This window comes from Gasterosteus aculeatus, chromosome X (assembly GCF_964276395.1).
Source record: "Gasterosteus aculeatus chromosome X, fGasAcu3.hap1.1, whole genome shotgun sequence".
Taxonomy (NCBI): domain Eukaryota; kingdom Metazoa; phylum Chordata; class Actinopteri; order Perciformes; family Gasterosteidae; genus Gasterosteus; species Gasterosteus aculeatus.
In genome coordinates this window covers 17,086,977-17,108,644 of record NC_135698.1, presented here as the reverse complement: position 1 = coordinate 17,108,644, position 21,668 = coordinate 17,086,977, and the positions used below count along the sequence as shown (strand labels likewise).

Here is a 21,668-nt window from a genome sequence, read left to right as displayed (position 1 = left end):
ATTGTACCGTGTGTGTCGCTAATAATTTACGGCATGGAGGTTATCGCTTGGGTGGCACTCATGTGAGATTCAGGTAAGACTCGGGTAAGACTTATGTAGACCTCAGGTAGGACTCTGATAAAACTTAATCTTATAAATCATCTGGATTATTATTTAGCAGCTGAGCTCACATGTATTACATTTATTATCTAGTTTAACAGAAACTACAAGCAGGATTTGTTTTGAACACCAAACAACTATGTATATTATTTTATTATTTATAAAATTATTATTTATTATTATTTTAGCCTTTAGTAGTACATACACAACAAAATAGTCCACACGTCTAGAGAGGAATTTGCCTTTCTAACTTCCTGTGAATAAGTTATGATGAAGTTAAGAAGGCACATATCTTGAAGACACAAGGACATCTAGTGAATTTCTTTAGAATAACACAAGTGGTCGAGGTGGCTCAATCAGTCACAACTAGAGGTTGTAGAGGTTTTAAGCATCAAAGCAGGATTTAGTCATCCTGACATCAATACACAGGGTGCATACAACCATTCACACTCACATCCACACTTGCAATTTAGAGTCCCCAATCTACCTGATGAGCATGTCTTTAGACTGTGGGAGGAAAACAGCGGACCCACATAGAAAGGCCACTGGAATTGAACCCAGGACCTTCTTGCTGTGAGGCAGCAGTGCTAACCACCACACCGCCGTGACGCCCCAGGATTTAGTCATTGAGACAATATATTATTTAAAATCACCTCTATTTTTTATGATGAAAGAGTTTGACAGACATTAGTAAAAAGTATGAAAAGAAATAACCTCAACTGAAGTCTAGTCATTGATGTTGTCATGGTAACGAAATAGACTATCACACTTAACCACTTAGCAGGCAACATCAATTTAGTCCCTGATGGTTCAGGGTTTAGTGGGGACATTCCTTCTTCTTTTTCTTTTTCGTGTGTACGGTCTCTTTAAATGTTTGAACCAGCAGCGCGCGGCTTCTCGTTTATTGACGTCACGGGCGCATGAAGTGGACAAGATGGCGGCTGTGTTGGATCGTAGCTTCATAGAGATCTGCGGATTTGAGAGAGAAACTCTGCACAGGTTCCGAGATGTGACCGTGAACCTCCCTGGTAACGTTCCATTCAGCGCTCATGTGTTCTGTGTTCAATACTAATCTCATGTGATCTCAGGCTAGCTGCTGTTAGCACTCACGACATGCTAACTATAGTTAGCACTGCTAACACGCTGGCGGGTAGTTAACCTAGCTCTGTATGCTAATATATTAATACTTCATATCAATGTTTCTAACTGTATGTAAGGTTATCTATCTATTCAACTCACTGTCAAGGCTGAATACATCCATACCTTTCTATATGACTGTTTACTTTAAAATTACCTAATAGAAGAATTATGCTACTGAAGTATTATGACAAAGACCACTCACTGAGGTAGAAGTATGCTAGTACTGAGTACTACTTCCTGTCCGCAGGTGTGAGCGCTCTTCCTGGTGGACAGAGGTTTCCTGACAGTGGGGGTGCGTTCCATTATGAAGAGAGTGGGAAGCTGCTGTCTGTCACCAGTAACAGATTCATTCACTGGTGAGGCCGCCATCATATCTATTATAGATCAATGCATATGATTCACGTGAAGAGATGGATAATGATCCGTGTATATAAAATGTAGAACAGAATTGTATTAAGTCTCTAGTACAGCTAGAGTCCAACATAAAGACTTTGGGGGCTGAAGTTGTGTTTGAGTTGGTCTTGGAGAAGAAGAGGAAGAGGAGAAAATATGTGGAAGAAAAAGTTGTAGCTGTGGATCCCCAGGTCCTCTAGTCCTAGTTCATGACACGTAGCTCAGAAATGATGTGACAGCACTGCTTTTTGTTGTTTTATGTTTTATCATATACATTTAATATATTAAAATATGATATACAACAATAACCTATATTTAATTACCATTTACTCCATGTGACAGTGTGTCTCCAGGTGTACTGCATGTCATTGTGCGTCTACAGGTCTACTGCAGGTGACAGTGTTCAACTGGTGGAACAGTCTCTGGACACCAACCTGCTGAACAACGCCATCAGGCTGCAGCTGAGTCACTGCAAAGTTCTACCTGGAGGAGTCGTGGTCCAGGAAACCCTCAGCAATGTCATCATCCTGGTCTCCACCAATCAGAGCGTCCACAGGCTGGTGCTGCCCCACCCCACCCGCATGTACCGCAGTGTGAGTGATACACACACACACTATGTACAGCATTGTGAGTGCACGCACACAGATATGTTGAATACTGCACAGGCATGTTTTACTATCTTAGCCCCCCCCACCCTCACTGCTAGGATTCTCGGTCTCACACTGAGACTACTGTAGCTCCTCCTCCTGACAGGTCTACCTGTTAATGCCCTCCCACCTCTGCAGCTCATCCAGAATGCAGCAGCTTGACGGGTCTTTTTAACCTAAACTACACTCTTTCGGTGGGGGGGTGATTTTAGGGGGGTTGCCCCCCTGTTATATTGGTACTGGAAACACTACAGTCCTCTCCCTTCACTGGTTACCAGTGGTAGGGCTCACCCCGCTCTGCACCTATCTGCTTCTTGGAGTAGTAGTAACCCACTGTCTGATGTCCTCGCTCCTAAAAGGTGGAACAAGCTCCTCAATGTGATCAGTAGCATGGCACTTACTTACAGAATGTGTAGTGTGACTTTCCTGAATAAGATGTCTTTTGTTAATTGTTGTTGGTACAACCAAATGAAATACAATTTTAAACTGTATTCGTTGAATATGGCATTAAACCTACCATTATACTGGTATAACTGGTAAGTTATCAGAGCTGAATAGCTTCTGTTTAACATCAGTACAGGTGAACAAGTTGACTCACCTTTCTGCCCTCCACAGGAGCTGGTAACGGAGCACCACATGCAGTCAATCTTCACTGACGTGGGGAAGCTGAGTCTGCATGAACCTTCTCACAGCGCCCTCATCCCCAGCTCAGTGGGCCAGACTGGGAGTCCCAGCACCTCCACAGCCTGGCTCAGTGAGTCCGGGGAGGCCCACTACGCTCTGGCTTCACCTGCTGGAGGCATCAGGGTGGTCTCTCTGCCCCCTCTCGGCACACAAGGTAGAGACAAGGAATCATGTGGTCCCAGCACAGCCATTCAGACAGTTTGCCGTGGTCCCAGCACAGCCATTCAGACAGTTTGTCGTGGTCCCAGCACAGCCATTCAGACAGGTTGCCGTGGTCCCAGCACAGCCATTCAGACAGGTTGCCGTGGTCCCAGCACAGCCATTCAGACAGGTTGCCGTGGTCCCAGCACAGCCATTCAGACAGGTTGCCGTGGTCCCAGCACAGCCATTCAGACAGGTTGCCGTGGTCCCAGCACAGCCATTCAGACAGGTTGCCGTGGTCCCAGCACAGCCATTCAGACAGGTTGCCACGGTCCGTGTAAAGTCACTCACACAGGTTTCCATAGTCACCCAGACTGGCTTTAAGTGTGTTTGCGTGTGTTGCAGGCAGCGTGTCCGTGGTGGAGCTGAAAAGGAGCTCCATGATGCAGAGGTTGTCGGGCTGGATGCCCTCATCGATCCGGGGGGAGCAGAGTCCAGCTGACCTGGCCCTCACTCTGGCTGTCAAGGAGCTGGAGGAAGACACCTTCATCTTTGCTCTCTGTCAGGACCACAAGCTGCGCATGTGGTCCATTAGGGTGAGACCTTCAGTCTACCTTCAGTACCAACAGTACTAGCCCGATATTAGTTACCAGTAATGTCTTTAGTATTTCCAGTATATACAGGTTTCAGTACACAGGACCACATCATAATACCTGTTGCTCCCCTCCCCCCTCAGGAGCAGGCATGTCTGCTGGAGACCGACATGCTGGACTACATGCCGTCGGGCAGAGGACTGAAGCGTCAGTCTGGCACGGGTCACCGTCTGAGGATCTCGTCCTCGTTGTCCGGCCTCTGTGTCGGCGTCTACCTGTCCTTCCCTCAGAGAGGACAGTTCACCGTACTGCAGCTGGTCATCACCGACAACAACCGCTACAGCCTCGACCACATCTCCTCTTTGTTCACCACACAGGTGAGCTGTGATTTTGTTTTCTGCTGATGTCATTGTCTCGAACTAGCCAAAAAATTGAAAACGTGGATTAAAGTTTAGAGCTGCTGGCAGTGATGATTATTCCTCAAGCCTAAAGGAAATCACCCCACTGTCACTAAAACCCAAAAGCTTCCAGATTTATTGAGTTTCTGCTGAACTGTGATGGATCCGTTGAATCCTCTGGACCTGAGGTGTTCAGTTATAATTCAAACGGTCATCAAAGGTCCAGAACCTCATCATAATGTCTGACTGTCCATGATCAAGTTCCATATAGTTCAGTCTCAGTTGTGTTTAACAGAGTTCATGTTTCCACAGGAGACTCTGGTGGACTTCTCTCTGACCTCCACAGACATCTGGGCCGTCTGGGTGGACGAATCCAACAACACTGTAGTCAAATACATAAACTTTGAACAGTAAGTCACATAATGTTTTTTTCTGCTGCTCCTCAGAAGCAGGAACTCTATTGATTGACTGTTTTCTCCAGTAACACAGCAGGTCAGTGGAATCAAGTGTTTGTTCAGCCTGCACCCGAAGAAGAAGTCCTTATTGGAGTGGACCAGGACCCCCGAGTAAGACCAGACTGTGACATCATGTGGGGGGGGGGGGGGGTACTGATTGTTTAGATTACCAATGATCAGGACTGTCACACAAACGTGGTAAATACAAATATAGCAGGAGTGCGAGTAAATCACATTTTGTTAAGTGTTGATATTTATTCACTTCAGACAAAATAAGAATATATTTTTTACGTTATAAAGATGAACTTTAACATTTTCAATTTTTTAAAGTGGGATTGAAGACTTGTATATAGGTGGTAATGTGTGTTGTCATGGTAACTGAGCAGACTGTTATGATACTCATTGTTACATGCTGTGTGGTTAACAGGAGACATACCTGGATGTTATCTTCTCCCCTCTACACTTCACTTCTTCGGCAATAGTTAAAGCTCTACAGGTAAGAAACTACCAACTCTACTTGAATCCTGAGATGCTCTCAATTTGGGGCAGAGAAGTGTTCAGTGTAACAATGCACTAATCATGAAGGAAAATAGTGATGCTGCACATCAAATTAAACCCGCAAAATCCAGGGCTACAAGAATAAAAAGCCATGTTACTCCAAACACAACTAACTAATGACCAAATATCATAATCCATTGGACTTCATCAAACCCCTCGCAACATTTCTGGATGTAGCGCTAGCATACTCTTAGCTTAACTGACAAACGATATCTCTCAGGCTAAAGCAGTCTGCTGATTTCGAGCTACACAACAAGGCCTCAGCTTTACTTGCGTTCGTTAAAGCTCTAGTTGTGATAGTTGAAGCTCTACGGGTGTTTGTTGACGCTCTACAAATGTCAGCTCTTTGGGTGTTTTAAGTTAGTACATCATTGGTTATTGATGACTTTGTGTGTCAGATATACCGTAGAGGCTCACAGAAGATCATTGATCCGTCCTGGGACAATCTGAAGAAAGAGGTGACCGTGGCCGTGGAGAGTGAGGTACTTTATTCTGTCTCATATATATTTGTGTAAATAGGTTTTTGTTTTAAATGTATTCAATTTGCAAATATATCATGTATTTCTTGACTAGAATTTATATAAATGGTGTGTTTTAAGTCATATTTGTCAACAGCAGCTGCTGTATTTGTTAATAATGTCCTCCTGTCTGTCTTCCTCCTGTCTCCCCTCCAGCTCCAGAGCAGTGTGACGGAGTTTGAGTTTTCTCAGGAGGAGTACCGGCGGCTCCAGGTGGACTTCTGGTCCAAGTTCTATGCCTGCTGTCTGCAGTACCAGGAGGTCCAGTCTCTCCCTCTGGGTCTCACTGTGAGCCAGAACACAGGGCTGGTGTGCCTGTTGAAGAAGGTGCTCCATCTCATTAATCCTGTTACTCTGGTATTTTAATCAGACACTATGTATTAGGGTCTAACCTGCTCCTTGTGTTTCAGGGTTTAGTGTCGTTCCTCCTACCTTGTTTCGCTGTGGATCATCTCTACTTGTCTTATGATGAGTACTTGTTCTCAGAGGAGGAGACACCCATAACCGAAGGTCATCATGTCTTTGAAAATCATCAAGCTGTACTGATGTTTTGGACCTTGATGTGGATCCTGCGTGTGTGTGTGTGTGTGTGTATGTTAATGTTCTGATGGTCTGGACCCTCAGACCCTGATCTCGGCCGGGACCTTCTGCAGCTGGTTCAGTGTCTGCGGCTGGTCAGTGATGCGGTTTCTGGCGGTATGGCGTATGAGATGGACAAAGCTCTGGAACACCTTGAGTCGCCTGAGAGAGCAGCTGAACTGGTTCTGGAGAACCTGCTCTCCAATGACGAGTAAGTCCTCGTCCCTCTCAATCAATAACTTTTATCAATTCGATCTATTGAAAGTATTTTAGAAGCTAACCAGGTTTAATGTAAATGTGCCGTTTTCTCCTGCAGAAAGAATGTTATTGAGGACATCCAGAACAAACTGCAGGACATCCGGAACCCGATGGCAGCTATGATGGTTCTGCTGAGGGAGCTGGACCTGGAGACGGATTCAGACGTGGGGGTAGATGGACTCGTCCTACCTGGTGGGTCCCTTTTTATACAAACCTTGTCCAGAACAACAGACTCGTGGACTCTTCTCATGTGCTTGCTGGCTTTGTGTCTTGCAGGTCTCAATCTGAGGATCAGCCTGTCTCAGCTGTTGGGAAGCAGCTCTGCAGTTTCTGTGGTCTGTCAGGCTGTGTGTCACTTGGCCATGACCAGAACCCTGTTCTGTAGAGACCTGCTGATCCTGCAGAAACTCTACCTGCGCTTTGGAGACAACGTACGTACACACACATGTCTCTCTGCTGCCCCGCCCTACCAGTGTCTCTATGACCACATATTCTACTGATGATCAGTTTACCAGGGCCAGGCAGGTGTAACTGATCTAATATCTGATTTCAAACATGGCTGCAGTCAGAAGAAAAGGTAATAAATTGTTTGTTTTGTGTCAGATGTTTCTGGGCGGGGGGGCTCAGCTCCTGCAGCTCCAGCAGGACCTAATCCCTCGGAGCTCCACCCTCCTCTCCTCTTATTACCTCCTCAAACGCATCAGTCAGAGCCTGGCCTCCTCTGTGCCCATCGACATCATGTGAGTAGCCACTAGTGAACAAGCATGTGTTCAACTTTAAACATTTGGTTTAGTTCAATGCCGTGACACTGCTTCTTAGTTTAGTTTAGTCTGTTAATCCACTCGCCACTCTTGCTGCTGTTCCTCAAGTTTCATGTTGAATGACATACGCAGGTAAAACAAGATTGAAACTGTTGGATTCTGGGTTTTACTCATTTGTTTATTAACTCACATAATTCATTAGTTGACAAAACGTTAAGTAGCCCAAGAAAATATGAGAAATACACCCAGATAGATGTAGAATTTGTTGTCACCTCCTGCAGAGACGCTAACCTGCAGCACCTCACAGTGTTGGAGCTGTCAGACACACCGGCCCCCTCCGCCAACCGATCAGGTCAGGCACACGCAATCTGTGTACATATGAGGTAACGATAGTACCAGTCTATATGAAGTAATGGTGGTACCAGACATGATCACTGTCAATATGAGGTAACAATAGTACCAGTCTATATGAAGTAATGGTGGTACCAGACATGATCACTGCCTATATGAGGTAACAATAGTACCAGTCTATATGAAGTAATGGTGGTACCAAGTATGATGTTCATGGCGAGTATGAGGTAATAGTAACATTATTTTTAGTTCATATATGAGGTAATAACTGCACCTCACACAATGTTCAGTCACTATATGAGGTAATAACATTGTTTTTCTCCCAGCAGTGCTGAGTCCTCAGACTGTGCTGGAGCTCTTCTATCAGACTGCAGCCAGAAAGCTGATCATCTCTCAGATTTACTCTCAGCAGCAGAGCAGCTCTGTTCTCCTCTGGAGTCACATGATCTCCAACGTGGTCATCCTCCTGGCACAGCTGCTGTATCCTTTGACCACCTGATTTATTTATTATGGGGACTTCTCGTCATCCCCATTCTGGACTGGTTGGGTGTTGAATCTTAACTTGTTTCCTTCCAGTTGGCCCAGTAACTCTGGTTTCCAGTTCCCAGAGTGCCTGATGGCTAACTGTCAGTACACTCAGCTGCAGGTGGGTTAGACCTTGTCTTCATCGCACTGAGCCCACGTCTTCATCCTCATCTCTACATTTATTCCTTAATGCAAACTGTTGTCACTGATACACTAACGCAGTGGTTCCCAAACTGGGGGGTTGAGGCGTCATCACCAACCCTAAAAACCACAAAACCGTCATGAGAGAGAGTTGTGTTCGAACAACGCCCCCCAGAGCGGCTCAGGTTTAGTCGCTTTTGTCGGCAACTTCAATTTTAATATTAATGCAAATTTACTTGAAAATATGTTTACAAAATGTGATAAAAGTGAAGTGATGAGTGTAATTTTATGAATAAAATTTTTACATTTTATATAGTTTTATATATTATCATGCACCTAATTTAAAACAAGAAACAAGCCTTTTTTCCGGTGGGGGGGTTTGAGGGGGCCTTACAATGTCTCTATCCTCAAAGGGGCCCATGACATAGAAAGTTTGGAACCAGTGAACTAATGTATTAATCCATAAATCGCTATGTGATTGCTTCATCTGCTGGCGTTCTGAGTGAAAAGTTCTTTTAGCACATATATGAAGGTAGCAGGACACGTATGAACCATCTGCAGCCTCTGATTGGAGGAGAACTCTGTGACATCACACCCCATGTTGCCTTTGCTTATCTTACCTACGTCCAATGTCTGACACACACGCACTATAGAGGTGTGTGTGTGTGATGGATTGTTTCTCACTTGTGTGTGTTTGTTTGCGTGCAGGAGTATGTGCGTCTCATTGGTCCCTGGTGTCAGGTGAACATCGGCTCCTGCCGCTTCATGCTGGGTCAGTGTTACCTGGCCAACGGGGAGGGGCAGAAGGTGGGTCACCAGCACTACACCTGTAGGTCAGAGAGCGGTGAAGCCGGCTCCACGCATTGACTCTGTGGTTGTTTTCAGGCCTTGCAGTGTTTCCAGGAGGCAGCAACAGAGGTGGAGAAGGAGGAGTTCCTCATAAGACTAACAGGCACCGAGGAGGAGGAGGCCGCCTCCACACCCAGATTACAGTATTACAACAAGGTGCATACGGCGATGGGGCTGGGCGGCCAAAAAAACCCTATCACGGTATTTTGTAAGATTCTGGCGGCTACACGGTATAGCAGTTTTTTTTGGAGTAAACTCATTCATTGACTCTGAATGGGGCCACCTGAACAGCTGTTCACCACTTGTTTTTCACAACTCCCAACTGGCCATTGAGTTAGCTATCAAGCTAACTTAGTAAGTTAGCTAACTCAACACCAAATAAATTGTTTTCCGATCCAACTTGCGTCTTATTTTTCAAAACCAAAACCCTTCCAGAGAGTCACAGCGCCTCTTGGGCACAAGTTGTGTTGGTGCATCTCTGGTGTCTTGTTGTTGCTCCTGCATCGCTGTTCGGTGTTTTCATGTAGCGAGTTTCTACTTGTGATAGCAGGCAAGTTGTACCCAGCATGCAGTTCAGCGGTGTCATTTTATAAAAGTACAATTACTAATGTTACAAATTGTTTTAATTCATCTTATTTTCTATAGCCAAAAAACAGCAAATTACAAATGTTCATCAGAGGGCTGTACAGTTAGTACGCAAGCAATATCCTCTGTCCCGAAACCCTCACACCTGCACAGGAAAAACACTTTGATTTGAGGAATAATCCAGACTGCTGTTCATTGACTGTTTACCTGTTCAGGTGCTGCGCCTGCTGGAGGATGTCGGTCTACCTGAGCTGGTCATCCAGCTGGCCTCTCTGGCCATCACGGAGGCCGTGAGCGACATCAACAGTCAGGTGACTTCAAGCAGTGACATGGGAACATCTTAAGAACATCTAGTGGTCACATTTCAACGGTTCACCTTTAGCACACAGGTAGGCCGATACATATTGTTCCTCAGTAAAATCAAAATGTCGTGTGTTGTCTTAAGGCGGCTCTTTGGACCAGAATATTCAAACATCATTTGGACCTTGGACACAACAGTGAAGCATATGAGGCCCTCACCCAGAACCCCGACAGCAGCATGTATGTACAAGTGAACACACGTGTAACGTATTTACATAAATGTCCTGTCCTGATTTTGGACTGGTGTCAAGTAAAAATGTTCTAACAATGTACCCGTACGTTAAAAACAATTCGGTTTAGCATATTTTTAGTATTGATACCTCATGCACACTTACTGCTCCGCTCCCAGTCATGCTGCCTGCACGCATTGACTGACAGGAGGCGGGGCTCAGCGAGCGCTCGCAGGGGAAACCTGGCCCCACGTGTACGAGCCCTGGCCGACCCTCCTCGGCTTGTTGTTGATGGCACCATGTAGTTTTAATGTGTATCCTGCTGTCTGCTAATACCAATATTGATGCCATTTGTTAAGTGTTCAAAAAGCTGGGCAGGAACACGCTGGTAAAAAGGGAACCACAGAGGTTTTACTTATTAGTATCATAGGTAAATATACCGGTATGAGTGCTATTTTTAGACAATCTGTGTGATGATGGACTGAGATTATGACGTGATGATAAGGATTGTGGTCTTTACAAACATATGTGTTTCTCTTCGTGTTCTCAGGCAGCTGGATTGTCTCCGTCAGCTGGTCGTAGTTCTTTGTGAACGTTCTCAGCTCCAAGACCTGGTCCAGTTCTCCTACGTCAACCTGCACGATGAGGTAAAGCTCTTACTCTGTTGGTGACACATTCATACAGTGGTTCCCAAACTGGGGGGGCAGCTTCAACACACACACACAGGTAGAACTGGAGTCGTCGTGGCGAAGAGAGGGTACGCCGGGAACCGCAAGGTTGGTGGTTCGAGCCCCGGCTGCCCCATGTTGAAGTGTCCCTGAGCAAGACACCTAACCCCTAACTGCTCCCCAGGCAAAAATGTACAACGCCATGTGTTAAAAATGTAATGTAACTCGCTTTGGATAAAAGCGGCAGCTAAATGACCTGTAATGTGTGTCAAGATGGACGAGTGCGTCACTGGTGTAAAATGTGAATTAGATTATAATATTTTTCAGTATATACACCGAAGTTGAAAAGTGAGGTGATATGTACTTCTGAATTAATAGCTCATTGTTTTTGTTTTTTTACGAGGTCGTTGGTATCATTGAGTCTCGGGCCCGAGGTTTGGACCTTCTGGCTCATAACTACTATGAGCTGCTTTACGCCTTCCACATCAACAGACACAACTTCAGGAAAGGTAAACAACAACAACTACTACACGCTTATATCAGCAAAGTACATCTGGAATATTCATTGTCTGTCTCTGCAGCGGGTTCGGTGATGTTTGAGTTGGGGATGCGTCTTGGTCGAGAGGTTCGGACTCGTCTGGGCCTCCAGAAGCAGGTCAACTGTTACCTGGCTGCTCTTAACTGTCTCCGACTCATCAGACCAGAATACGCCTGGATAGTCCAGCCCGTCTCTGGAGCTATGGTACTTCTATACGCGCGCACTCACATGAGTGTATATTATTATATCACACATGTATGTATCCATCCATACGTGTTTGTCTGCTTGTGTTCTTCAGTACGAGAGACCAGGAGCTTCTCCAAAGAGGAACTCTGATGGAGACTTTTCTTCTGAACCAGGTGACTCGTCTTTAACAAACCTTCATCGACAAGGCGTCTGTTGCCAGTCATTGGTTTTTAATAATAACTACAATGGATGAATCTACATTTTCTTTTTTTCTTCTGCAGTCAAACGTCAGGTCGACATCCTGGAACTCAAAGACCTGGAGAAGGAATATGTGGTGTCACGTAGCCGCCTGACCCTCGCCCAGCACCACCCGCCTTCTGCGGCCATCGCTGGTACACCCACTACACCTTCTGCACCGCCACGTGATGTTTAATTTTATTTCTGGCCATCAACCTTATTGGAACCCCTGGCCTTTACCTTCTGTGCCACCTCACCTTCTACACTAGGGGTGCCCACACTTTTCAATCGACCAACTCATGGCGAGCTACCCCTCCCCACCCTCCCCTCCCCTCCCCTCCCGACTACAGAATAGTAATCACAACGAGCTGTAAACGGTTAAAAAGCCCATTAAGGGTCGCTGATTTGCACTACCTCTTTTCTAGTTCTGGTGACTTTTTTGTTGGATATAAAGAATATTTCCCTCTAGCATCGTCGTTTTGGTTAAGCATGAAATGTTTTGTGTTAACATACTGTATGAATCATTTTATGCACACACACACTATGCATATCTTTTCATGAAATACTTTTGAGTTGGGATGGTGGGTCAGCAGCAGTAACCCGTTTGTCTGCAGGAAGTGCCTCGGCAGAGGAGATGGTGACCCTGTTGGTCCAAACCGGTTTGTTTGACTCTGCTTTGTCCATCTGTCAAACCTTCAAACTGAACCTGACTTCGGTGTTCGAGGGTCTGACCTTCAAGTGAGTTTCTACAACGCGTTTGGAATGTGCACAAGTACACATTGTAAATTAAAATACTAAACATGAAAAGATGTGTTCTCTTTGGTCGTCAGGTGCATTAAACTTCAGTTTGGGGGGGAGGAGACTCAAAACGAAGCCTGGAGCTGGTTGGCTGCTAATCAGCTGTCTTCTGTCAACACCAAAGAGTCCAGGTATTACATCGCAATAACTTCTAAGCGGCATTAGTTTAATAGCAATTCAAATAACGTAGTTCTTCTGTGGTCAGTGCGACAGACGAGGCGTGGCAGCTGCTGGCCTCCTACCTGGACAAGTATCCTTCTGCCAACGCACGCCACCACCGCTGTGTCATCAGCAAGCTGCTGTCACACGGCGTGCCTCTGCCTGATTGGCTCATCAAGTCCTACAAGGTAAGAGTTCAGCCTATAGGAGCAGCGGGTCGAGTTTCCTACAGGAAGTGGACGCTTTTCCCACAATGCAGCTGTGTTTGTTACAGGAAGTGGATGCTGCCTCTCTGCTGCGTCTCTACCTAAACTTTGACCTCCTGGATGCTGCAGCCGAGCTGGTGTTGGAGTATGTGGACGCTCTGCTAGGCAGAGGACACCAGTACTTTGGAATAGAGGTGAAGTACTTCGACTAGGCGGTTATCTTTAAATGATTGATGAAACTGACGTGTGTCTGACGCGTTTCAGAGACCTTTGTCGGCCACTTCCTCCTCCGTCTGGCTCCCGTACACCTCCATCGATCAGCTGCTGCAGACCCTGAACGAGACGCAGACCAACAGCAGCGTGAGTCCTCCTCGCTTCCGTTCTTTCTGCCTTCAGATCTTCTGTGTGACCAACATGCTGCTTGTTTTCAGGTTTATAACAAAGTCCGTGACAAACTGGAGGATTATCACAAACTGGTGGAGCAGACGACCAAACGGAGGCTGGTCACTCAGTGAAGAGTCCGGTCACATGACTGCTTCGACATGTCAGATCAGCTATTTGTGTTACGTTTTTTTTATCATCACATTGTTCCTTCAGAAAGTTAAGTTTTGATGAAAATAAAGTGTTTTTGGAATGTGTTTGTCGCCAATAAATATCCACTGCATTCTGGATGAGAAACTGCCTCAAACGTATATATTTGTGTGCAATCTTAAACACTTCAGAAAAAAATAAAGGAGCAATCTTTTTATCAGGTGTAGGGCATGAATTCAATAGCATTCAATAGCTGATAATAATCTGCTCAGGTAAGTAGCAGAGGGGTTGTTAATCTGGGACTGGTTTTGCATGTGGAGGCCATTTCTACTGCTTTCTGCAGAGAGAAACGGGTTGAGCACTGCCCGAGCCCTCCAGAATGCCACTGGTGTGAATGTCTGCCCAATCAGACTTCTTGGGGGCGTCCTGTGCTTTTCAAAGATGAGGGCAGGTCCTCCCTGAGCTCCCGTGGTAGACGTCTGAAGCAGCCAAGGAGAACACCATGCTGCCGGCAACATGGGCGGATGGGTCGTCCTGGGTTCCTCTTGATGCAGGCAGCACCTGGAGGATAAAGGAGTTTACCATTGGATGGCCCCCACACCTGATAGAACCTCTGGGTCCATCCGACTTTACAGGAGCTCACTGATGCCCTTGGACAGATCTGGGAGGACATCCCACAAGACACGATAAAGCTTTATCTTTTTATGAAAAATATTGTGCAGTCTATCAATTGAACAATCTTATACCTTTTATATTCATGCCACTCATTCATACCATATATTTGTGCAGCCTCTTTTTTTTTTTTTTTACAGAAATTGAACAGATTTTTCATATCAGTGAAGTTATTTTAAGGCTAAAAACGTACCAATTCAAGACTAATGTGCTGAGTTATTGTGACTTTAATAATCCTACTGATGTATTATCTAAAGGACTGCAGCATTAAATATCATTTACAATTGGTTGATGTGGATCAAACCCTCAGACTGACGAGCGGAGGTCGAAGTACAAATAAAAACGGGACAGACATTTATTGTGCCAGAACCTACTGTACATAAACACACGTGTGTACCACGTCATCCCCGGTTACAGCAGCATCAATCATATAAAAGAATAAATGGAATGCTTTGTTCAGTAATACTGATTTGTACCATACGAGGAGGAATGTGGCGTGAGCCCACAGGAAGTCACTGAGTCACTGGTCGGGTGGGGGCCTCACGCGGTGCTCTTGGTGGGAAGCTCCGTGCTGTTGTGCCGCGTCTTGCGCGACGTGCCGTCGTCCCGCGGCCGGGCCTTCTGCAGGCTGGACATGGCGGCGGTGCGCTCAATGTCGATGAGGGCGTAGAGCTCGGTGCGGCGGGTGGGGGTGGTGGGGGGCAGCGGGGAGGTGGGGGTGCGCGGCGTGTGCGGGTTGCTGCCGTCCGAAGCGCCCTTGTTCCCAACAGCAACGTCCATCTCCACCTCGATGTAGTTGAGGGTCTTGGGCGGCTCGGCGTGCCCCCCCGGCCGGCGGAAGTCGAAGTTGAAGATGCTGGAGCCCTCGGCGCGGCGCCGGGCCGTGTCGGGCCGGTGGGCGCTGAGCGGAGCGCCCACATTCTCCGTGTTGACGTAGTTGTGGGAGGCCTCGTGGCTGGGGGACAGAGGGTGGCAGTAGGAGTGGTGCAGCAGGCTGTGGGGGGGTTGGTGGTGGTTGTAGCCGTTGACTGACGGCGTCTTGGCGTTCTCCTCTTCCGAGCTCAACTTCCTGGTCTCCCACACCGGGGGCAGCGGCGGCAGGTTCTCGTAGTCCAGCAGGGCGGTGCGGCGCTGGGCCGAGTTGTTGACATTCTGCAGGTCTGGCGTGAGGGGGGGCGGCCGTTGGCGGCGAGGCGCAGTGGAGGAATTGGAGGAGGAGCCGTTGGAGAGCTGGGGGGCCCGCTCAGGGGGGGTCGCCAGGTGGCCATTAGTCTCTCGGGGCTCCTCCACCTCCGTAGGCTCCTGCTGCTGCTGCTTCTCCATCAGCTGCCTCTGAACGGGGGTGGGGCCCAGCACAAAGCGGACCCCCTGAGGCTCCAGCAGCACCTGCGGTTCCGGGTCCAACGGCTCGACGCGGACCCTCGGGGGAGGCGGGGGGGTCGGCGGGCACAGAGACTGGGGGGAGGTGGGACTCTCCAGAGGAGTGGTGACCGTCAGAGGGCTCGGCTGGTCCTCCAGGAGCCCCGTGGTGTTCACGTAGGTGTGGACCTGAAGCAGGAGGACACATCGTTAGCTCAGATCATTAGAGTAGATAATTCATCTGTGGGGCGGTCAATAGATTTAAAAAAATTAAATAAAAACTAATAATAATTTTGAAATTCATTCATCTCGATTAATGAATGTTTTTCTTCTAAAGACAAAATCTAAAAAACACGAGTAATCACTTTAGAAAACGTGTATTTTACACCCCGTTGTTTAATTGTTAATGTTATTTTAAACACAAAACTACACACTTGATCATCTTGGCGGCAGAATTCCACCGAGTGGAACATGTTGAACTAGCGACTCTTCCAGATAGCTTAGCCTAGCAGTGCTTTAAGTGGTCCGTTCTGCACAGTTCTTCACAGTCAGTTTGTTTTACTTGTTTTAGCTCTTTCCATCTTGAGCTACTGTCTTGCTTCCGGAAGTAAACAAAGGTACGTTAAAATATTTTGTTGCATTAATCTCGGCCACATTAATCGCGTAGCTTAACTTGTTTATGTTGACAGCCGTATTAATCTCGAATATTTGTTTTATGTTGCTTTGATGACATCTTAAAACAACAGGATTTATTCCTGTTTGTCACCAAAACATTTAAAACATCACACAAGAATGCGTAGCAGCGTTGTAGTGCTCATATAATTTACGGAATGACCCTGAACGCACCCTCGTTAAAATTCGTTTAAATTCACTCAGTAAATTTGTGAGAAACTGGACTAAATCCACCGGAGCTTCAGGTTATGACACCAGGACCAATACCAGATGCATATGTGGTGTATTAATATGAGCTGCACGCTGTGTACATTATGTTTATTTATGATCAACACAAAGACAAGTGTCTAACCGCCTCATCGGCCACCAGCAGGGGGTGAGTGGACTCTTCTCCCACGGAGGGCAGGCGGGTGCTCGCCACAGACGGGTGTCGGGTTGAGGGGTGAGATGGGGCCTCCCCCACAGACGGGATCCTGGTCACACCGTTAGGCACCGAGTAACCCAGGGCTACACAGCGCGCACACACGCACACACACACACACAGATTTAAATGAGGGACAATCTTTTAATCAAAGATAGAAGTACAGTGAAGCCTGTGTGGAAGCTACCTGCAGGTGTGTGGGTGGCCGGGGGCTCCAGCACCGCCTCCTCCACCACACTGATGCTGTGACTGTGCATCACCTCCTGCAGCATGTTGAAGATTTCTTCAGCTCGAGAACATTTGAAGGCAAAAATACCTGAAGAAAAACTTGGTCTGTTGGTTTTTCATTTATATTGTCACAAGATGAGAAGAGACTTCAAACTAAACAATTGTTAAATAATGGTACCTTGACCGGTCTGACAGCGCCGGCCGCTCTCGAAGGAGAAGAGGTTAGAGTCGTAGCCATAGCGACGCAGACAGAGGTACGGCCACCTGACGTCGTCTCGGCGATGGGTGTGTAAGACGAGTTCAGAGTCAGTCAACTCCATCACACCCGAGCCCAGTTCGTTCCCATCATCGTCTACGTTTATCACCTACACAGGTACACAACAACCAGACAGTCAGACAGGTCGGCGACAAGGACAAATAGCTTCTGGTTCTGGAACGTAAACTAGAGTCCATAGGGACTTGAAACACTTGGAAGAAGAACAACGGTGTATGTAGGCCGGTCGAGAGATGCAATACATTGACTTATCGCACAATACATGAAAGTGAGTGCGATCATTTTGATGGTCTGATATTCATTTGACACATAAATCAACGTCATCAACATTTTAGTCGATCGCGCTTTCCTCTCGTCTGCTTCCATTGACGGGCCTTAGGCAGCACATACGCACACACCGAACCCACCGTGTTTATTTGTTTAAAAACAGTGGCAACTTTTTTTTTTTCAGTCTAAATATTCTGACAAATAAAACTTCTTTGGAAGAGCGTATTTATTATTATTATGCTATTATATTGCTGACAGAAAGAGACTCAACAAGCTCATCAAGAAGACCAGGAGTGTGCTGGGTGTCCACTGGACATGGTGGAGGATTAGGACTAGGCGAACATCCCTGAGGAGCGACACCTCCCACCCCACGGTGGACGCCATGGAAGCTCTGCACAGCTCCTACAGCCAGCGGCTGATTTCCCCCCCCCCGTGTGTGTGAAGGAGAGCCACCGCAGGTCCTTTCTTCCTGCTGCTGTCAGGCTGCACAACCAACTGTGCACCCAATGAACCACAGGACACTAGATCTCTGAAAACACAACGTATGCGCAATAAAGACGACAATGTGCAATGACCACTGCTACATATATTTATTCAGTACCGAGTATACTTTTATTTTTATGATTATCATGATACTGCTGCCGCGATGCTGTGAATTTCCCCATTGTGCAACTAATAAAAGGAATATCTTATGTTATTGTCATTATGTTATCAGTGGCATAAAGTGGTCTGAAAATTGCAATAATTTAGACCGGTACCGGTTTGTGGGCCGTACCACAGAAAGCTTATATATATATATAAAAAATGTTTTTTCTGAAAATGTTTCATTTTGAAAATTGACCGGATTTTCTCCTGATTATGTGGGCTCGTCCCTCTGACAGATTCCCCACGCGTCACCAGGCATTTTTTCTTCACAACCTTCTCGTCCGCGAAATATTGTCTGACATGAAAATGGCCCGTGAGGTAAAAAAGGTTGGGGACCACTGTTTTACATGAATTGAGTTACGTGGTGTATGGTATTAATGGGGATAAAAGGTGTGTCCAAAGTTTAGTTTGGGAATTTTTTTGTTGAAAATTACACAAAAACTACTTCGAAGTGTTGTACACCGATGACTAATTAATTCCATAATACAACTAAAATAAACCCCATTGGATCCATGACTCATTGTAGGTTTCTCCCCTACTCAGCTCCTGGCTTTCCCAGAATCACAGCTCAAGTTGTAGGACGATCTGGAACCTTTTCTGCGTTTCTAATGGGTGTGTATTGCGCGTGTGATGTCACCACAAGGTAAAGAGCAGCTTCCGAATCTTATAAAATATTTTTGTATTTTGTCAGTGTATCCGATGCATTACTCTTGACACGCATGATTTTCGGATAAAGAGGTAGGACATTTTGTCCTGGTCCTAGACGTGTGGCGATGGAATCTAACAGACTTACTTGGCTAGCACACCGGGGAGTGAGACAAAGTCCAACTCTCACGCCACTCACTCGAATGTAGATTTTGATGACTAACTCTGAAAGACAGCAGACCGTAGCAGCTTTTGAAACAGCCACCAGAGTCCTACACGCGACCGCAAAGACATAAAGTCGATCTCTGCGTTACCCAGAGGCTTGGGTCCCTCACAATGTCCTTATTTTTTATTGGACTGTAGATAGAAATCCCTGTTTTTAGTTATAGTTCCTGAGCGTATCATGACCATGCCACCTGGTGCAGATGTCTTCCATCACCATGACAACCAGAAACACACCAGCACTCACGGTGTCCCTCTGACATGTGACTTGGAGCTACTGAGTTGGAACTCTCAGACCGAGATCTTGCAAAACCACCCCCCCCCCCCCAAATCCCATCAACTCACCTTGAATTTACTTTGATGATTATCTGGAACTGATTCTTTCTCTGGACAGCTTAAGCAGCTACCCATGGCTTCTTCAGAGCACCATGTGATGTCTGTGACACAACAGCTGATTAGATAAGCATCAGATACAAGGCTTTCACAGGCGTTTCTCAGGTGACCTCCTCACCTAGATCCTGCCTCCAGTAGATCTGGTTCCATCCTCGGAGCCAGAGGGACTCTCGTGCCCGGGTTGGTTTGGAAACATGAACAGCAGCTCTGCAGAGACATATTAGAGGTCACATGACAGGAGATGTGTGACAGACATCCAGTTTGGCTCACTAATTCAGAATGAATTAACCGTTAACACACGTTTCACGTGATCTAGAGTTTAGCTGGTCCACCTTATCAGAGCAGGATGTAGCGTCATGGAGCAGGACACACACTCATACCCAGTGTTCCCAGTCAATAGTGTATGCGAGCGTCGGAAATACACGAGGGCAAAGGACGAAATTGCCCCTAACAAATATATATTTTCCCCCAGCTATCATAGGGAGAGGGATAAAACATGACTGCATACTTTCCTGTAATAATAATGATAGTTTAATTAACTTGTCAAAAGCACCATAGCCTTCATCACCCGGTTCATTTGTCATAGAATGTTTCTGATTCTTCCTGTGAGTGTGTGCAGAGAGCAAATCCAGTGTCAGTCACCATCTCCAGCCCAAAAGAAAGAATACACGCATCCTTGGCATGGAGGAAGACGACAAGAGAACCACCCGCATTTTTTTCAAGGCATGGAAAACTTGCAGACAACAAATTGCCAACGTTAGCAAGAGTGCCGTCAGTCAGAGATGTCTATTTGGGTAAAATACAATTAGTTGAAACTGCAGTTGACTCTGGGTTTCAAGGTTTATGTTTTGTTCTTGGCTTTTACAGAAGCACGGAGTAATGTTGAACTGTAGAAGCTGTGAATCTGATGCTTTACATATTGCTAAACACGAGAAACCCCAATGAAATAAAAATAAAATTGAATGAGTCCAATTTATGTTTTATGATTGCTTTTAATTTAAAAAAAATCAGAAAACTCTTTGAATCTGTAGACTACGGTCTTATTAATCCCACTTTATGACAATTGCATATATATAGTAAGCCAAAGTTCAGTATATACATTATTTTTTACATTAGGTCAAAAATTATTTCACAAGTTTAAAAAAATGCTCCCAATTTATTTTAAAAGGCCCGTTTTCGGTCAGTGGGGGCAAAAATTGCCCCCTAAAAAATATGTAAATTTCCTACTTGGTGTGTGTTCAGTGGTCCCAGTGAACAGTGAGTCTTCAATGTTCCCAGTTAACAGTGTTTACGTGTGTGTGCGCCCAGTGTTCCCAGTTAACAAAATGTGTCTTCCTAGTAAACAGTGCGTCTGTGAGAGAGTGTGACACTGTGAATGACCCAAGTGTTCCCAGTGAACAGTGTTTATGTCTCCAGTGTTTCCAGTGAACAGTGTGTGTACGTGTTTGTCCAGTGTTCCAAGTTAACAGTGTACGTGTGTTTGTCCAGTGTTCCCAGTTATAGGTCCGACACAATCATCAGCTGACTAACTAACTAGCTAACTAACTAGTGTAACTTGACGCTAGCAGTGCGATGGCAGCTAGTTAGCTAAACGCTAAACTGACCGCTCAGTAAGCTAACACAGATTCCAGCTAACTAATTAGCTGCGATGCTAACTATCAGTTCCGTCCCAGGGACAGACGCTTTGTGCCAGCAAGCTGTCCCGTACCGCGATGGAGTAATAAACGACATACTTACACAGTCACAGTGACAGAATACAGGCTCCGAATCCAAACACACACGACCACCAGACGGACCACCAGCTAGCGTTATCCTGCTGCTACTCCAGCAGATCCTCCATCTTTCCTCTGCGCTGCTAGAGCGCCAAAAAAACAATCACAACTTCTTCCACGGGCGTCTAACGTTGTTGTTCGCTCAAATGAAACTCCGAAAAATGGTTTAAATCCATCGGTAGTCCTCCTTGGTTCACTGTACACGAAGGGCGTCCGTCAAAAATAACTTTTTTCTCTCAAAATGACGATCTTTCCGCCGCGGGACGGTGTTTCTGCCGCTAGCCTGTTGGGCTAAATCACTGCAACTTGGCTAAACTTCCGAGAGTTCAGCAGCTTCAATGTGGTGAAGAGCCGCAGTTTTGCGCATGCGCGGTCCGTGTGGTTTTGGAGAGCCGGGCCTCTCCCAGCGAAGGGATAATGAGTGACGTCATTTGGAAATATACGTGACTACTCTTTCATTATGCGTCAGCATGTATTCACGTCCTTTACCTCAGTACTAATACCACACTGTGATGTGTATTTGAAGTATCCATGTCCTTTGAAGTAAAACATGTACCTCTGAGATGTAGT

The 21,668-nt window shown here is 46.1% G+C and overlaps 2 protein-coding genes across 2 annotated transcripts; one reads left to right on the top strand and one right to left on the bottom strand.

Annotated features, from left to right (window-relative positions):
• Nucleotides 1-854: 854 nt before the first annotated feature.
• Nucleotides 855-13,675, top strand: nup160 (nucleoporin 160). The gene is made up of 34 exons (XM_040161845.2): nucleotides 855-1,127; nucleotides 1,487-1,595; nucleotides 2,015-2,225; nucleotides 2,895-3,117; nucleotides 3,510-3,700; nucleotides 3,841-4,074; nucleotides 4,408-4,505; nucleotides 4,577-4,661; nucleotides 4,978-5,046; nucleotides 5,507-5,590; nucleotides 5,783-5,953; nucleotides 6,037-6,136; nucleotides 6,251-6,416; nucleotides 6,522-6,655; nucleotides 6,740-6,894; nucleotides 7,067-7,203; nucleotides 7,506-7,576; nucleotides 7,905-8,055; nucleotides 8,152-8,221; nucleotides 8,950-9,048; nucleotides 9,127-9,246; nucleotides 9,891-9,986; nucleotides 10,121-10,215; nucleotides 10,756-10,852; nucleotides 11,277-11,382; nucleotides 11,455-11,615; nucleotides 11,710-11,770; nucleotides 11,879-11,989; nucleotides 12,449-12,572; nucleotides 12,665-12,763; nucleotides 12,838-12,979; nucleotides 13,066-13,191; nucleotides 13,262-13,357; nucleotides 13,429-13,675. The coding sequence occupies exons 1-34, from the start codon at nucleotides 905-907 to the stop codon at nucleotides 13,510-13,512; spliced, it is 4,299 nt and encodes a 1,432-aa protein (XP_040017779.2). The 5' UTR covers nucleotides 855-904; the 3' UTR covers nucleotides 13,513-13,675.
• Nucleotides 13,676-14,531: 856 nt separating this feature from the next.
• LOC120808742 (fibroblast growth factor receptor substrate 2-like) lies at nucleotides 14,532-21,520 on the bottom strand. The gene is made up of 7 exons (XM_040161846.2): nucleotides 21,064-21,520; nucleotides 19,445-19,533; nucleotides 19,279-19,370; nucleotides 17,059-17,245; nucleotides 16,840-16,968; nucleotides 16,584-16,738; nucleotides 14,532-15,748 (listed from the first exon to the last, which is right to left on the bottom strand). Exons 3-7 carry the CDS (start codon nucleotides 19,342-19,344, stop codon nucleotides 14,741-14,743), a joined length of 1,545 nt encoding a protein of 514 aa, XP_040017780.2. The 5' UTR covers nucleotides 19,345-19,370; nucleotides 19,445-19,533; nucleotides 21,064-21,520; the 3' UTR covers nucleotides 14,532-14,740.
• Between the last annotated feature and the right edge of the window lie 148 nt (nucleotides 21,521-21,668).

Coding starts and splice junctions, on each gene's coding strand:
- LOC120808742 (XM_040161846.2), bottom strand. CDS start 19,344: ATGGGTAGCTGCTTAAGCTGTCCAGAGAAAGAATCAGTTCCAGATAAT. Junction 17,246..19,278: donor ATCATCAAAGTAAATTCAAG/GTGAGTTGATGG, acceptor GTACCTGTGTAG/GTGATAAACGTAGACGATGA. Junction 16,969..17,058: donor GCGCTGTCAGACCGGTCAAG/GTACCATTATTT, acceptor GTTTTTCTTCAG/GTATTTTTGCCTTCAAATGT.
- nup160 (XM_040161845.2), top strand. CDS start 905: ATGGTTCAGGGTTTAGTGGGGACATTCCTTCTTCTTTTTCTTTTTCGT. Junction 4,075..4,407: donor CCTCTTTGTTCACCACACAG/GTGAGCTGTGAT, acceptor ATGTTTCCACAG/GAGACTCTGGTGGACTTCTC. Junction 4,662..4,977: donor GAGTGGACCAGGACCCCCGA/GTAAGACCAGAC, acceptor TGTGGTTAACAG/GAGACATACCTGGATGTTAT.